Source organism: Lytechinus pictus, chromosome 19 (genome assembly GCF_037042905.1).
Source record: "Lytechinus pictus isolate F3 Inbred chromosome 19, Lp3.0, whole genome shotgun sequence".
Lineage (NCBI taxonomy): Eukaryota > Metazoa > Echinodermata > Echinoidea > Temnopleuroida > Toxopneustidae > Lytechinus > Lytechinus pictus.
In genome coordinates, this window is record NC_087263.1 from 8,457,545 (window position 1) to 8,476,757 (window position 19,213).

Here is a 19,213-nt window from a genome sequence, read left to right on the forward strand (position 1 = left end):
CACATGATAAAGTTGAAATGCTGCCCAAAAAAGAGATCCAAATGATAAAGTTGAAATGCTGCCCCAAAAGTATAATTTATGCTCACTAGTGCATTAAAGTTCAATTTAATAATTTATGAAATTTGCTTATGCAACCAAAACTGGTCATGGTTGATCATTAATTTATCACAACGCCCTTAACTTTGCAAGTTCAAAAGGATTTGCCTCTTAAAAACTGACACAAATTGGAAGGCTAATTCCAGCCCACCCTAATTTTCATACCCTTTGTTTCAGTGGGCAGTGCTCGCTCAAGCATGAATAGTTTTCCAACTTTTTGGTGTCATTTGAAAGTTGACTTTATTTGCTTTCCATATATGTAAGTCTTTTTCAGCAAAGTGCTCCATTTATTATTTGGCAGCCATTTCAAAAGTGTATAGTTTTTTTTGGGACGCACTGTATATATATATTTGTATGTGCTATACACCATTTAGAATGACAATGAGGTTTACAGGGTCTTAAAAGGCGATTTCTAAGAGAACAGATATGCTGCTCCCTAATCAAACTTTGAGAATTGTGTATAATTGTGTCGTTAATATTTATGTTTCTTTAATGTTTACTCAGAAGTACATGTATATCCAGCATTTAGGAATGCAATATATTAGCTAGCATAGTTTAGCTGAGTCATTGTGATAAATACGCAACCATATGGTTTATTTTCATATTATTATTGTCTTTGTAAATGGTAATTTAATACAAACTCTAATATCGATTCTTATTTTTCATCTTTTTCTTAAAATGATTATCATTTTTCTTATCAATAATATTGTTTTTTATTATTGTTTTATTACCTTTCCTCCAGACTGACTTACTCATTCTTGTATGTTGTATACATATTAAAGTTGCATCAAGTGTAATATTTGTTGAATATGCATTTTGTAATGACAATACATATTAGATCATAATAAATCATTGATAATAATTTTTATGTGCAATTTTCCCCCTTATACTGTTTTTTTTTCGTTTTGATTTTTTATGGGGGATGGGACACACGACATAAGCCCATACAGCACCCCCCCCCCCCCCCTCTAAAAAAAACATTAATCAGAAGGTAAAACTTTTAAAACTTATTTCTTGAGGAAGAGTGGTGTCCTTATATGCTCATATTGGCTGCTCCCCCCTAAAAAAAAATGATATATATATATATAGGCGAAAAAAAGACAAAACGATTGGACGTTGCTGATAGACCACAATTTAATCCGAGCTTTTGGCCTAAGGCCTTTTTCATGGGTTCTATGGGCCAAAAGCTCGGATTAAATTGTGGTCTATCAGCAACGTCCAATCGTCTTGTCTTTTTTTTTGCCTATGTATTTGGTGCAAGACACAGTAGTCATGTTAAGGAGTAGATGCCTGGTTACATTTATATATATATATATATATATATATATATATATATATATATATATATATATATATATATATAAATGAAATAAATTTTTTTTTTTTAATAAAGTAGAAAAAAGGAAAAATAATAAATAATTGGAATTAAATAAGTAAACATAAAAAAAGCAGAAAGGTTCATTTTAGGACAAATTGCAGGTTGGTCTACAGCCACTTGTCTCCTTTTTTGTTCATCTTACCCTCCTCCGTCTTAACCAGCTCTTCTACAATTTTCTTTTTTCGATTTGCCATTTAGCCCATTTACCATAGTGTTCAACTCTTAATGTGCCATTCACTGTAAACAGCAAGTGCCATTTTTTCAGAGAGTCTAGATATTTAATTATTTAAATTTAGTCGGTAGAGCGGGGGACTCGTATTCCGGTGACCCGGGTTCGATTCCCACTTGGTGCGCTAGTGCCCTTTGGTAAGGCATTAATCCTCAGTACCAGGTCCTTCGGAGGGGACCTTAAGCCGTCGGTCCTCTGGTTGCTTGCTTACAAGCATTCATGCTTTCTTAGCAATCAGGTAAAAAAATCACCACCAATTTATATATAAAAAGGGAATCACTCCTGAGACAATAAAGTTAAACCTCTAATTGACCATTAGCTGAACTGAACAATGGAATCACTCATGCATGCAATGCACTCCTCAAAATACAATAGGCATAACAATAGCTGTTTGACCATTGCACGAAAATGTGTTCGTGGCACTCCAGTGGATGCACAGATATGTGTTCATGGCACATTAAGGGTTAATTATTTTTTTCTAATGTTCACTTGGTCTCAAACGAAATAGTGAGATGATCATTCATGAACCACTTCTCATTCAGCAATGTAAAAAAAAATAGGTTAGCAAAGTGGAAATTGGACCATCTGGGCATTACATTCAATACGAATTAGACTAAATGCTATATTAGAGACCAAGTATAGTGATGACCAAACAGAAATTAGACCAAATGGGTATAGCCCATGTGGTAGTAGACTTTCTGGTTCTAGACTAAGGGGGTGTTGCAAAAAAATGTTCTGTTGCAATTTTACAACTGATAGATCAACGTTAGTTATAGCAAATCAGATTAAACTTCTTATTTCAAGGTGCAGATTAGCAATAAATCACTAATTTGCAATTAAATGCAAGGCATGTGATTGATTTAGGGACCAAAAAAAATAAATTTCAATTGATTGCAAGTTTCTTGCAACACCCCATAAGTGAATATAAATATATTCTAAATACATAACCTTGTTTACTAAGTATCTTCTTCACCAACCTCAATTGCCTTGATATTGTTATCTTCATTAGATGATTTTTATCAAAAGATACAAACAAAAATGATATAATTTGAAGACAAAATACTCACAGTCATACATTCCTCTTTTCTGCAATACTCAGAATAATTCACAACCATAAGCAAAATTTCTATCAACATATATTATCGGTCTACTGATTTATTGCACTTTTTAAAAAAAATTGTTCAACAATTTCAGTATACAAATAACTCAATGTAACCAGTTGGCTTTAGGAAACAGATGATAACTGGTCAAATGTAAAGAAATAAACTAAATCACATTGTGTATGTTTTTGTATTGTTTTCTTTTTTTTTTGGGGGGGGTACCAGGTACTTTACGTTTTTTTCCTGTATAATATCTCATATCTTTTCTTCCCAAGTTGACTTAATAATCTAACCTCACCATGTTGACTTATAACTTTAAATTACTTGCCGCTGCAATACACAATAGACTTCTAAAAAATATTACATGGACATGTATATCACCATGGCAAAGTTCTAAAAAGTTGCTATGTTGACACAATTTCTTGTCATTCGACTTGATATGATAATTGATGTTACCAATACCATATCAGCACATAAATTTTCAGAAGTCAACTTGGCAAGATACCTTACATGTATGTCCATGAAAACACGTATCTTGGTATTAGAAGACAACATTGCGACATACCAATTGTCGGCATATCAATTTACAAAAGTTAAGTTGACTTGGTAAGATGAAACATCTCATCAAGTAATGAAAAAGCTCTTGCACATACATGTAATTTTTGCATACAAAGTATAAAAAAAAGCATGTTGTTTAAGTCCATCACTCTAACAACAAGTTGTTTAAACTTTTAAACAATTGTAATAAAAACTTTAAACAATAGCTATTAGGGTGGCGGACAATAATCAACATGGTTACAACTTTAAACAACATTATTAAAGTGTAGATATTCTAAACAAGGATCACAAATGCTCACAGGAGAAAAAAATTTAAAAATCAAATGCTGTTCAGGCCCATCACTGTAGCAACAAGTTGCTCAAACACTTGAACATTTGTTTAAAAAAATTGAATACTTAAATTTTGTAAACAACTTGTTTAAAACTTCAAACAAGTCGTTGCAAAGTTTAAACAATAGCTATTAGAGAGGCAGACTTAAACAATATGGTTTAACAATGTAGAGATTCTAAACAAGGACCACAATGCTCACAGGAGAATTTTTTTTAAAAACTTAAACTTTCTTATTCATATTCTTTCACAAAAAGATATATTTATATAGGAATATAAAAATCTAAACATTCAACGACTATAAACGGGAATGCCATATACATGTAGCTAACGATTATAATTGTAACAAAGAGATGAATCAGTAATTGCACCAAATTAAAAATTTGATTATTTCTTTTAAACACTGAACAAAATTGTAACAAAGAGGTGAATCAATAATTGCACAGATTTAAAAGAATGCTATGTTCAAAACATATACATGTATACTTTACTAATATGTACAGGATTATGATTTCAGATCTGTTATATGCAATAAATTTTCAAGGTACAAAAATTTAAAGAGGGTATTAGTTTCTGAAAATGGTTCAGTATTTAAAGAGAATTATCTAATTGATTCCATAGTATTATATTGCAGTACATTCATCACAATCGAGATGAATCAACAATTGCACTGAATGCAAAATTCAATCTTTTTTAAAAAGCAAAGATTTCTAATATGTACAGGAAATAGCTATCCTTTCAGAATTGTTACATGGAATATATTTTCATTGTATTAAAACTTTAAGAGGTATTACTGAACATTGTTCAGTATTTTCTTTACCAAAATAATGACTCACTAAATTTATCCTCCTGACAAAATTGGAAGGGGTGCAATTTTTGCATTTGACCCCGAAGTTGGATGCTTAGTGCTTGACTAAGCCAGCATGTTCTCTATTCTCCATGCCCAAAAGCAAGACCAAATGCCTCAGGCTACGTCTCCTCCTTAGATACGCCACTGTAATAGTCATTATGGACCATTTCGGCCCGTTTCATTAAGAATTACAACTGTTGTAACTTTGCCATAATGGCAACTACCATGACAACAGGGCTCAACAGCTAATCAAAATCAAGGTTACCATGGTAGTTGCCATAATAGCAAAGTTACAACAGTTACAACTCTTTATGAAACGGGCCCCAGCATAACCTTTTTACATCCTGTACATTTTTTTCAAAAAGTCAAGGAACATTATACATTTTTCATATATGTATGTAAACTTATGAACACTGTCATGACCACACCACACACACTTGACTGGAAGATGTACAGTAAGTAAACTCCTCAAAAAGTTCGGAAATCTGACTTTGATTGATAATCCCTCCTCGGTTTTAGTAAATATTAATGAGTAATTGATACCAATGGATAGATCATTTAATTCTCTTTAAAATGATACCCTACATGGTACGATTATGGTTCACATGGAGGTGCAGTCCCTTGTGGGGCAAGGTCAAAATTCAAAAGTTGCAAAATGACACAATATTGAAAGTCACTCTTCTTTTTTTCCGTGGTGATGAGTGAGTTTCTCAGCGGTTTCTTTTGTTTTCATGCACCTTAACATCAACATTAACATGGAATCAAACCATAGAGCTATTTAGCTCCATGATCAAACAAACCCCTGCACAAGCAAACACATAACAAACATGCGTACATGTAGGTATTTCAAACCACGACTCAAACCATGTTGTCTCACAGAACCATCACGACATAAACCATAACAAAACATAAAAAACAAAGAAGCAGGGGCTTGATTTGAATGGATTTTCATCTCTATTCACACAGACAAAAGAATCACGTTTTTTATTGACCCTTCATGACTATTTCTGATCGTTTTGCAGCTTTTCAATTCAGACCTCATCCAACACTTTTGAATCCTGCTCTTTTTGTGATGGCATGATTATAACAAGCATGGTATCATTTTAAAGAGAATTAAATTATCTTTTGAATGATATCAAAACTGCATTGTGTAAATTTGGGAGTTTTGAGAAAAACTAACGGCCAAACTCAGATTTCTAAACTTTTTTTGAGGGGTTTACAATAAAAATTCCTACAAGCACTAGAAAATGAAAATAATATTTTTTGTATACTCTTCTAGTATTAATTAATGTACGCATATTAACGTTTTAATTAACCATTATCAGAAAGATTACCAAACAGTCCTGGTGAAACGAAAACTTCATCTATTTTCTATTTTGTAATACTTTACAAATATATACCGGTATATATATGCAAATGATTAATAATTCATCTGTGTATATCTCACTTGTATTTAAATACTGCCATTTTAATGGCACAATGATAAACGAAAAAAAAAATAGTATCTGATAGGACAAACCTGCATAAAAACTCGGGGGGGGGGGGCGGAAGTTTTCGTTTTCTTGGGAGGTCAAGAGCACCATGGTATTAAAGGAGAATGAAACCTTTGCAACAAGATAGCTTGGGTGAAAACAGAAAAATCAAAGAAACAGTTTGAGAAAAATCAAACAAATAATGAGAAAGTTATGAGCATTTGAATACTGCGATCACTAATGCTATGGAGATCCTCACATTGGCAATGCGACAAAGATGTGTGATGTCACTTGTGAACAACTCTCCCCATTACTTTAGTATATATTTCATTTAAACTGCCTCTTTTATCACATCTATCATTAGATCATGTGTTCTTTCTATTGGAGGGCATGAAATACAGATTTTCAAAGAATACATCATGGATAAAGAGTTTGTATCACCAAAGAAAAAGCAAAAAGAGACATTGGGGAGGTATTTTACAGTCCATCAAAGGGAAAGTTCACATGTGACATCACATATTTTTGTCGCATTGCCAATAGGAGGATCTCCATAGCATTAGTGATTGCAACATTCAAATGCTCATAACTTTCTCATTATTTGTCTGATTTTTCTCAAACTTTCTTTGTTCTTATTCTTTGATTTTTCTGTTTCGACACAAGCCTACTTGTTCCAAAGGTTTCATTCCCCTTTAATGGACTAACCTGTGCTTGGGGAAACCCAAGCATAAAGTCTTAAGACAGAGTTCAATTTTTTGAAAACTTTATATCAGAGTGCTTCATGCAATGCTTTGAAACAGATCATATTTACATTTGTTCAAATGCCTGCACTGCATATTTAATCAGAAATCCAGCTACTATACATCTTTCACCGTGGCTTATTCTAATCATAAACATTGCCTTCAATCCTTAACAGTAATAATCAGTTTTCACATCAGTCAAAACCTACAGAAGAACCGAATGGGCGATTCCATACGTGTCGTACGAGACATTTTGAACAACAATTTCTAGTTTCCTAGCCGAATGCTTGAGCAATAAAATATTATTTTTTGTCAATGATAAAGCTATAGTGGGAATTAACATGAAAAACTAATAACCAACACAAAAAAATTGATTATGGGTATTAAATTATAGGTGAAAATGTTGCGTGTCGTACGGGACGCAGAAATGTCCCGTACGACACGCAACATTTTGAGCTCTAATTCACCTATGGACAACATATTTTTGTTGGTTGTCAGTTTTTTGCATGTCTAACCAGTAGTACTTTAATATCACAAAGCAAATTGAAGCTCTACATTCGTTTGGACCGCAGGTTGAAAAATATTGTGAAAATGGCTGATTTTTCTAGCATGGAATCGCCCAAATGTCAACACTAACCCATATCTTCAGAGAGATCAGCCGAGGTGCAATTCTTGCTGGAGCACATTTCACGTACCAATATGCAATGACATACCGTTGGTCAAATTGGAGTTGGTTTTATTGGCGTTTACAAATATTACCTAGATAAGAATGCTAAGGCTTGCTCAAAAAGTTTGATACTGGGGAAAGAATTTCTTGATGCACCCATAAAATGAGAATGCATAGAGGATATGAAAAATACTGGTCGGTAAGTCGGAAATAATCTTGGAACCAGCGAGATTTGGACCTCTCATCTATTGCTTGTCGGTCAGCAATTTTACCACAAGGCCATCACTGGTCCATGGCACAGACATGATAGAATAAGAACAAATACCTCAGTACCTCTGATTATTTTTAATCTGGGCCCCGTGACATAAAATTTACTATCATGGTAACTTTGCCATCCTTTAAACTACCATGGTTACAATGATCAACAGCCAATCAAAATCAAGGATTCCATGCAAGATACCATTGGATGGCGGAGTTACCATAATGGTAATGAGCCCAGAATTGCGTTCATAGTCCGCCTAGGACAAAGGCATGGTATTGTAATATTCACATCATTCTGAACCTAAAATTGTATATACATGTATCTATGCTGACCCTATACATTATATCTTCAAAAAATTACCTAGGTCACGTAACACAAAGGTTAGCGACTGATCGTATACATGATTGTCACGATTGATTGTACATTGTAGTCAATGGAATTAAACGTAGAAAAATGTTGTACGATCATTGCTAAGTTTTGTTTTACGGGCCTCTGGACGACAAAGACATTAATATGCAAATACCTGCACAACAGTCATCACAGTTTTTCTCATTTGTGGGTTTTGGCATGTGCTGAAAGACAACTCCTATGACTAAATTTCTTCTCACAAACAGCACAATGAAAAGGTCGAGCTCCATTATGGACATTCATATGTTCTTCCAATGTTCTCTTGTAAGAGAACCCCTTGCTGCATTTGCTGCATCGGAAAGGTTTCTCTGCCGAGTGGACGATGAGGTGCTTCTTTCGCTGGCTGTTGGTGATGAACCGCCTCTGGCAGACGTGACATTCAAATGGTTTCTCCCCAGTGTGTATCATCAAGTGTCCCTTCAGGTGATTCTCTTGCCTAAACCTCATCTGACATTGATCGCACTGGTAAGGTTTTTCATCGGAGTGGATCAGGGCGTGTCGTGCAAGAGCACTCTTGCTGGAAAACATCTTGTTACAGTCCGGACACTTCAATCTCTTTTCTAAAGGGGCTTTTTTTTCCGGACAAGCTGCAGGATCGTTTTTTTTCTCAGCTCTGTGAATTCGCCCATGCTTCCGGAGATACTTCTTCAGGGTGAAGGTTTTCTCGCAATCTGGACACTTGTAGCACTGCCTGTCTCTGCTGTGTGTTCTTTCGTGTCTTGAGAGTTCACTCCGGACAGGGAATCGCTTACTGCACACCTGACACTCGAATGGCTTCTCACCTGTGTGGGTTTTCATATGCCCTATCAGATGACTTACTTGTCTAAATTCCATGAAACAAGTCAAGCACTGATACGGCCGTTCACCTGTGTGTATTCTGACATGACGCGTTAGGGCACAACCAAGGGCAAATCGCTTCTCACAGGTTGGGCACTGAAACGGTTTCTCCCCTGTATGGCTCCGGAGATGCCGATCGAGTTGATTCTTAAAAATAAAGCTTTTCTCGCACATATCACAGCTGTAGGCCTTCTCTTCTTTGTGAATCTTCATGTGCTTTTTGCAAGCGCTGTTTTCGTAAAACGTTTTGCCGCATTCGGAACACTTGAAGCTTGGCGCTTCTCCCTTGTGCTTCTTCATATGTATATTAAGGCGGTGCATTTGGGTGAACGTTGAGAAGCAGGAAGAGCATTTGTATGGTTTGATTCCCTCATGGGCTCTCATGTGGATCATCAAACCATGTTTTCTTAAGAATCTACGTCCGCACTTCGTACACAAAAATCGTTTTTTGCTTCCATCGTCGGATGTCTCCCGAGATATCATTTCGCTCTCGTCAGCTGTGTCAGAATCATTTTCATCACGCTCATCATGGTCAGAACTTTGAGATGTTGATTCCCTATTGCTAATAGAGTCTTGAGTGGGACTGACTTGTCGGCATTCTTCATGATCACGAGCCGAATGTGAACCCCTTTCTTGTGCCTCCAGTCTGGTCTTTTCATCTGTGAAATAATGTTATAAGAATATTATGCTACAATATACCTATTATGCACATTTATGAGTTTGTCCTGGCAATGCAGCACACTTGAGGTTATTTACAGAGTGCAATGAATGATATTTCCAAATTGAAAGTCGTACAACCAAAAATGCACGGCTGGAAGATTTATAAAATTATAGCATGAACATATGACTTGTATACAATTCACAATTGGCTACATCCTTGACCAAGTTTCATAAAATATATTCTATCGCTTATACATTGTTTCTAAGCACTACATGTAAACAAAAGATCAGTTTATAGAGAGATGAATTTATAGATATCCATAGGGCTACATACAAAGAAAGAAGTGAAAATTTAAGTTAAAAAAAATCCAGCTATTGTTAAATACATGTATAAGACTGCAAAAAAGGGATGGGGGCTACAATGACAAGGCAAAAGCGATTATGTGTATCGCCCGCTTAACCAGAAATATTGTGACTTGCGAGGGTACGCAACAGAATTGTATCAAAACCTCATTGTGAAATGACTGGATGGAATAACACTTGTCATAAATGCCTTGCACGTAAACTTTAATGTTGACCTGAAAATGACCCTTGACCTTACCATGTGACCTCCAACTGCAGCATAACATGCAGGTCGCCTAAGTACATCTACCATCCAAGTTTGGTTGAAAAGTGACTTACGGTTGCGGAGTTAGGTGTCATAAGAGAGTCTTGCATGAAAACTTTAACGTTGACCTGAAAATGACCTTTGACCTTACCATGTGACCTCCGACTGCAGCATAATATGCAGGTCCCCCAAGTCCATCTACCATCCAAGTTTGGTTGAAAAGCGACTTACGGTTGTGGAGTTATGTGTCATAAGGTTTGTGACGGACGGACGACGGATGACATTTGGATCCCTAAGTCTCGCCTTCACCTCTGGTGGGCGAGACAAAAATTACAGAATAGCATAAACATACGCCTACGCGGTGAAACACTATACCAAGAATCAAATGAAATTGCTGGCAAGGATAATCGAACTAAATACAGAAGGAATAATCTAACAAATATGACAAAATTCACTATGACTTAAGACTGAGTAAATAGGTAGGTTATCTACCTCCACAAAAGGGGAAAATGTTGGTGATTGGACAAGAGCAGGGAGATTATTCCAAAGCTTAGCACACACAACTGAGTCAGATGATCCGACTCATCATCAGCTACATGTAGTAGACCAAGAAGATACAAACCTTCATCAAAATTGTCATTTTCCATCAGATCTTGGAGATCGTCATCTTCTTCTATCCAGCCATCCATCGTTTCGTCAACCTCCTCCGCCTCCTCCTTGTCCATCTTCTCCTCCTCTTCCTCGCCAATTTCCTCCTTGATTCTCCTCACTATTCCATCCTCCTCCTCAATGCTCTCCAGACTTTGTTCGTCCACTTCTCCTTCAACCGATTCCCCATCCTTATCCTCCTTTACAGAAATTTCTATGCCATTCTCCTTGATGTTTTGAGAAGTCCAATCTTTTGCTTCTTCGCCTTCGTCCTCCTGCACCTCTCTGCCAGTGATATAAGAATCACCTCTCACACCTAATATATTTAAACAGACATATATATACTTCTCCATAGGCACGATCGGTAATGGCTGTATTCAATCAATAATTTTTCAAACCCTAGATAAACAATTTAAGAGGTTCACTTTACAAGGAGAAACAAGAGTTTGAGGTTTAATGTTCACTCAGGAATGAGATTTGTGCAAGATCAGATACTCTTCGCAGTTCCAAGAACAATATGCTTGTGTCCTTTTTTTGCTACAATGAAAAATGAAAAAAAATGAAAATGAAAATCCATATTTTGTTGGAAATAGACATCAGAAATGTAATACTCCGAAAATTTGTTTTGCCCAATTGATCGTGGGCCCGGCAGCCGCTGTGCAGCGCCAGATCGACTAGGCTCTATCCCTTTAATTGTTGAACGCCAAACAGGGTAGCAGCAACTCCCATCTTTTAACATCTTTTGGTCTGACGCGGCCGGGGTTTGAACTCTGGACCTCCCAGTCGGGGAGGGAGTAAACCCTAATACTTTGGGTACATGCATAGAATAAAAGCTACTTAAATTCAGGATTTAATTTGCGTTCAAGTCCACCCCAGGAAAATGCTGACTTGAATAAATAGAGAAAAATCAAACTAGCATAGTGCTGAAAATTTAATCTAAATCGGATGTAAAATAAGAAAGTTATGACAATTTAAAGTTTCGCTTATTTTTCACAAACAGTGATATCCACAACTGGGATAGTCATTCGATGATGTCCATCACTCACTATTTCTTTTGTTTTTTATTGTTTGAATTATACATTATTTCATTTTTTATCTATGACAATAAGGACCAACTTTACTGAACCATATAGTATTATTAAACAATGCTAATTCCACATGTTCAGGGAGGAATTAATCATTGTATCACTTGACAATGAGGAAAAAATTTCATATTTCATATAATAAAATACAAAAGAAATAGTGAGTGGATGACGTCATCGGTCTCCTCATTTGCATACCAGCCGGGATGTGCATATAACTGTTTTGTGAAATTAAGCAAAACTTTAAAATGTCATAACTTTCTTATCTTACATCCGAATTTGATGAAATTTTGAGTGTTATGCTTGTTGGATTTTTCTCTTTTTATTCAATTCAACCTTTTGTTGGGGTGGATTTGAGTGGTCACCACTATAAACTTTATCTACATGTATGAAAAGGCTCTAAACGGCATGTGGTCTATTGGTTAGAGCATTGGACTCATGATCATGAGGTTGTAAATTTGAATCCCCGCTCTGCCTTTGTCTCCACTTTCATCAAAATAAAAAAAAACGATAGTTTTTGTCGTCTATAAGGTCAGCTACTATGTCTGATTAAAGATGTAAAATGTTCCCTCTGGAATGCCAGCTTGGCGTTATTATACCAGCAAAAAAGCTGTCCTGCCGAGTTCCTACACATACAGGAGTTACCATAATAGAGACAAAACCAGAAATACTCACATATTGTACCAGTCATACTCAAAGTTCCTTCTGGCTGATGAGGGTCATTTAAATTTGACCATTGGTCAGGGGATGGGTCAACTCCGTCCTCCATAACTTCTAACTTGATGGACATGGTTCTGGTCTGTTCTCCACCTGAAAATGAAATATATAAATAGTTGATGGGGTGTTAAAACCTTGTATTTCAATCACATATTTAAACAGCTCTGAAAAAAGCTTGATCTTAGACTGTGAGAGCAATCTTCTATTGCCCTTTAAAAGTTGTTAACAGCAATTACTTAGGAGACTCGTTTTCTAAAAAACAATATGAGATTGCTACATGTAGCCTACCTTTATAATTCATTTTAAAGGTTTTAACATCCACGAAACATTGTTAATGCAATTGTGCACCAAATAACTTGGTTATAATCCAAGATTTTAGCCCTTGTTTGCCCGCTCAATGAATGTGAAAGATGTGTTCTCAGATTACACTGTTAATAAGAAGGTCAATGCTTTAATTCCTTAGGGGAACTGGCTAATTTGATTAAGGGGTGCATCCCAAGGGGCTTTTGTGTCATTTTGTCTTTTTTCAATAGAAATTGACCCAAGTTGGCCCTGGACGGTTCTTCTTCTTCTTCCAGAGTAAGTGCTGCTTCAAGGTAATGAAGATAAACAAACTGGTTGTGTGTGTAGAACTTTTCACATAGGCCTACTGTTATTTCATGATAAATTAAGCTCTTGTTCTTGTAGTGCAGGTGCGAATATACATGTATACATGTGTAAGTAAAAAAAATTATTGTTTGTGGTGTTTACTTCTGCATCCCACTCAAGAAGGCCTTGAAGGCATCAACAGAGAGGTAAATGAATGGATCCTGTTGGAGGTTGTTCCAGTCCTGGGAAGAAGGAAGAAGCATAGGCCTGACTGCTTCAATGGGGTATCCTAAATTGAGATCTGTGTCCCCTAGTTGTTGTTGACAGCTCACTGAGGAAGGACTGCCAGATAATAACAAGGTTGGAGCTGATACGGTACAGCATAGCAAGGCGGCTGTGAAGGCGTCTGGTGAGTAGCGATGGCCATTTCAGGTTTTCAAGCATGGCCGTTACGCTGGATATTTGGTTAAAGTCACTGGTGATGTGTGCACACCTTCGTTGTACCATTTCAATCTTGTTGATGTTCCTCTGCGTGTGCGGGTCCCATGCTGTTGTAGCATATTCCACCACTGGGCGTACATAGGTGAAGTACGTAGGCTGCTTGATCTGGCGTCTGCAGTGCTTGGAATTCCATTGTAGGAAGGCAGTGTCAGAATTCGCTTTCTCGACATTAGTATCCACATGGCTGTTGAAGTCGAGTCTCTGGTCAATGTGGATACCAAGATACCTGTTGAGCGTTGTGGCCCAGTGGATTAGTCTTCTGACTTTGAAACAGAGGGTCATGGGTTCGAATCCCAGCCATGGCGTAATTTCCTTCAGCAAGAAATTCATCCACATTGTGCTGCACTCAACCCAGGTGAGATGAATGGGTACCTGGCATGAATTTCTTCCTTGAAATGCCACCGCGTTGTAAAAGGCTGCGGAGCTAAGGCCAGGGTAATGATATCCAAGTCCTTTGGAAGCGCATAGGGACGTTATGACATAATGTGATATGCACTATACAAGAACTGCGTTATTATTATTATTATCATACCTGGCAGAACTCACTAGCTCTAGGAGATGCCCATGGATATAATACTGGCCTAGAATCTGTTTCCTTTTTAGTGTTTGTCAAGTTTGGTACTTGGAAGGTTGGAATTCCATCTTCCACTTTCTTTCCCATTCCTGCAAGCTGCCAAGGTCTTCCTGTTAGGTCATATATTCTGTAATTTATCTTGTATGCTTTGCAGATAACTTTTGTGTGAGTTCATATGTTCCGTATTCTGAAATATATAAATTGTCAACTCAGTTTTCATATTGTCTCACTAAATTGAGATTGTCCATCTTTATGAGGACTTATGAGCAGCTGCCAAATATGTTATGTAATATAAAATGCATAAATTTCAATTCTTTAATCCATGGTTCATGATCAGAATTATTATACAGTGGACGGCAATGGTCCGTCACAGAAGATTTCTGACAAGTGACCACCAACTATCATGAAAAACACTGCTTCTAATTTCAAATTAAATATTTAAAAAGTAACTCATTGCAAAGAGAAATTACATTTGCATTAATTTCCATCTTTAATCTTGTTTTATTTGCATAATCATTAAACATTTTTATATTTGATAAATATTAGTTTACTTTCAAAGCTTTGCTTACTTTTTCAGATTGCTATTACATTGATGTTCCTTCACTTTTGGCTTTTTTACTAACTCAGCCTAAAAAAAGCTTTATAATGTCGTGAAAAAGCGACCACCACTAATTGAAATGGGTCTAGGACTATAGCTACAACACTGTTTATGGTGACTAAACATTTTCTTCTTTCGGGAGTGGGTGTGAAATAATATGCTGATATACTGAAGGAACAATAAAAGTATATAAAACCCGTTTGTAGTCCTTCAAATGTGAATTTAGCTGCCCTTGAGGCTAGACTAATCTACATGTATGTTTAACCCATTCTAACTTGTCCTGATCTGATTTATGTTGACTTTTGCCCGTTTTGGATCCAAAACTACTGCACAGTATTCCAGCCTTGGTCATTTAGAGATTTGTATGCAGTGTCCTTTGTACGAGTGCTGCAAAAGTACAGATTTCTCTTTAAAAGCCCCAACATCTAACCAGTTAATGGCCTTTGGCTTTAGTTTGATGAGAATTTTATGAGTTGATCAATATCTATTCCCTGCCAGCTGCCCTTGAATATGATATTTAGTAATATTATTACCCCATACAGATATTAAAGGTCAAGTGAAGTCCACCAGAGAAAAATGTTGATTTGAATAACGAGAGAAAAATCGAACTAGCACAATGCTGAAAATTTCATCGAAATCAAATTATGTAAAATAATAAAGTTATGACATTTTAAAGTTTTGCTTATTTTAACAAAACGGCAGGGGCGTCGATCCATTTTTCAGATTGGGGGGGCGAAATCATTAACGTTCCAAAGGCGCTCGATCGTACAAAACACCCACCCACACACACACACACACATACATATACATATATATATTATATATACACACACACACACACACACATATATATATATATCTATATATATGTATGACTCATGAGACACAGACACGTATCTCACTACACAGATAGTACGAGTGCCGAGAGTGAGCTCAAATTTCTTTATATTCTGAGCTGAAAACTTGATATTCTAAGCATTTTTGGTACCAATGATTAAGATTTGTATCTAAAAGAGAATAGATGCGAGCGCGAAGCGCGAGCTGAAAATTTTGATATTTCGATCTGAAAAAATGACAGTTTACTGGACGTTTTTGATAAAGAACAATCTATATATCCAAGAAAAGATGATTGCAAATTGAAGCAGTTCTTTTGAGGCTTAGAACTGAAAATGGGACATTTACATTCACCAATTTAATCATGAAAAGTATGGGTTTTTGCTACAGAAATGATGCGAGCGCGAAGCGCGAGCTGAAAATTTTTATATTCCAATCTGAAAAGCGGACATTTTGAGCACGATTTTAAATAAAGAACGAGTTGTGTATCTCAATCTCGCTTGCTGAACATTACAATCTTGTTTTTTTTTTAATGCATATCCGGAATTATTGGGGGGGCAAAATGATATGTTTGCCCCCCCAATATTTTCATTGGTGGGGCGATCGCCCCCCCTGCCCCCCCAGGATCGACGCCTCTGCAAAACGGTGATATGCACAACTAAGTTACTAAGTGTCAGTGACATTGACAGTGTCAGTGTCAGTGACAGTGACATGTAGCAACAGCAGCAATAACCTCTTCCTCCCCCACACCCTTGCGAAGCTCTGGAAAACTTTCTGCCTACCCCGAATGACCTATGGCTCACAGCTCCTGTGTTTCACTCAATCCTCACTCAACAAACTTGATTCTGCCCAACACTCCCTTTTCAAGAAACTCTTGGGTCTACCGAGATCTGCCCCCAATATCTCTATCTTCCTGCTAACTGACCTACTTCACCTCTCCTGCGAGATTGAACTGAACACTTTCCTTCTGATAGGACAGCTCTTCAACATCGACCATAGTAGATTTGAATTTCGCTCATTCCTCCATGCCCTCTCCACCAAGACTCCTACTATCATCTACTGGAATAAACTGCTCTCTAAGTACAACCTTCCCTCACTCACCTCTCTCCTATCTGAAGATTTCTCATACCACCGCTGGAAAACTCTGTGTAGGAGTAAAGTGTATGATGCCCAAATGGAAGAAGCCAGAGTGTGCATTGAGAAATTCTCATCCCTCAGCCTATGGAGTAACCTCTCAATGCTCCCCAAGATATCGTCACTTTACCCCTCTTCACTACCAACCCATCTTCGATCAGCTGTGATCTTACGCGCTCAGCTGCTTACGTCCACTTATCCCACACAACGACGCCTAGTCACCATCGGGAAGAGCACAGACCCAACCTGCAAGCTCTGCTCTCTAGAAGAAGAAACCACTACCCATTTTCTTGCCTCATGTCCAGTCCTTTTGACACAGCGTCTGGACCTACTACAGCATGTTGAGAACCTTGACTTGCCTGCACACATCCTAAATGATTTCACTGGAAATGACCCCCTCATCCTTGCATCCTCCATCCTCTTTCCCTCACACTCTCTGCCCTCCTCTTCTGCTTCCTCTTTGACATGTCACTGCCTAAGATACATCTTAAAAATCCACCTATGTCGACAGCACCATCAAGAAAGGACCTGAACTTTGCGGCTTGCCGCCGATCTCCGAAGACCGGAGGAAGAAAATATACAATACAATACATGCAAACGAGACAGTCGATGTCCCTCACTATTTCTTTTTTTTTTTTACTTTTTACAAATTTGACAATTGGGACCAACTAAACCGCATAGTATCAAACAATGCTTATTCCATAATTCCACATGTAACTTCAGGGAGGAATTAACCGTTGTTTCACTTGACAATGTCTTTTTTAGGAGAAAATTAGCATATTTCATATTTCATATAATAAAATACAATAGTGAGTGGATGATGACATCATTTTCCTCATTTGCATACCGACCAGGATGTGCATATAACTGTCTTAATTGTGAAATTAAGCAAAACTTTGAAATGTCATAACTTTCTTATCTTTGACTTTAGTCTTTACTCTTAGATCCGATTTGAGAAATTTTCAGTGTTAATTCATTTCTTTTGACTTTTGTAGTCGGATTTTTCTCTTTTTATTTAAATAAACTTGAACTTGAAGGGTGATGTTGCACTTCTTCTATTTTTCTAAATAATGTGGCATTATCCATTCTTTACCTACACATTACCTTTTCTAGGCGATCCTTGTTGACTTCAACGATTGATGATGAAACTCTGGCTCAGCTGCATCCAGCCTACGGTTCCAGTATTCCAGCTGCTCGGCCTCGGGAGCCTCTCCACAACAACGTACGGTACGGTACGGTACTCCGTAGTCCCGGCCGTACAGCGCCGCAAGCCCACCAGGGGCACCACCAGCTACCGTTACCGTACCCCAGCCGGCGATGGATTAGTTTAGCTAAACTTAAGTTAACACATCAACACTCAGCGGTTCATTTTAGTTGCGCTAATCTTTGCCTTTTGGAGTAGTTCCTACCTAAGTAAGGGACGCTAAGGACTTCTAATCAGGCTCCAAAGGAATAATGGGACGATGCGAAATCTCCAGTGCGGAGCAAATTCTGCTGGAAACCAATTTTTTGCACAATAAATCAATAATATGGTGTACGTCATTTCACAAATTAAAAAGGAAATTAATGCACTGGCTAGCCACCCGCGCACACACCTGAACATGAATGCATGGCAATCAGAGTTCTGTAACACTTGCTAACTTTGATTGGATCATATAATTAAAAAAATGGGTCAAATCTTTACGCATGTAGATTAAGACATTATTTCCACCATTCTACCCCCTACGGAAAAACGCAGTATGTGAGATTTTCCCTTAATTTTCAAATTTTCACCTTAATTTTTTTCAGAAAAGTCAGAGAGAGGGGAGAGGGAGAGCAACATAGAAAGAGAACTTGGCCACAGAGATTTAGAGGGGGGTGGCGAGGACATTATGCGAGTCAATTCATTCATGATTCATAAAGAAACAGAGAGAGTGTGCTAGGAGAGATGAAGGGAGGGAGATTGCAAGCGAGAGGGGGAGAGAGAAACTTGAGGAAGCGGGGAGAGGGGGATTAGAGTCCATTCATTTATGTACAAGAGTGTGCTCGTCCATTCATTCATGTACAAATTGATGAAGCTATAGAACTATCGCCAAGTCCATGCGCCTGCGCACTTCAGATTTCTAGCTCAATTTATGAATAATTCATGTCCCATAGCGTTTCCATGTACGGAAAATATATTCGCAAACCGGCCGCCATTTTCTTACCAAATATAATAAATTACGTCTTCGGTCGTTGCCATAGAGCAACGGATTAATTTCTAAAAAAATAATCGTATAGCAATTCCCCTTAATAGGTAGATATACATGGTGTAAATGCCCCAATTAATATTTCAGTTTAATGCAAGCTTCCAATTCTCCCCTCTCTCT

General features: G+C 37.3%; 1 protein-coding gene across 1 annotated transcript; it reads right to left on the reverse strand.

Annotated features, from left to right (window-relative positions):
* Nucleotides 1–6,660: 6,660 nt before the first annotated feature.
* Nucleotides 6,661–18,396, reverse strand: LOC129282375 (gastrula zinc finger protein XlCGF57.1-like). The gene is made up of 4 exons (XM_054918264.2): nt 17,970–18,396; nt 12,595–12,729; nt 10,812–11,153; nt 6,661–9,581 (listed from the first exon to the last, which is right to left on the reverse strand). Exons 2-4 carry the CDS (start codon nt 12,707–12,709, stop codon nt 8,227–8,229), a joined length of 1,812 nt encoding a protein of 603 aa, XP_054774239.2. The 5' UTR covers nt 12,710–12,729; nt 17,970–18,396; the 3' UTR covers nt 6,661–8,226.
* Between the last annotated feature and the right edge of the window lie 817 nt (nt 18,397–19,213).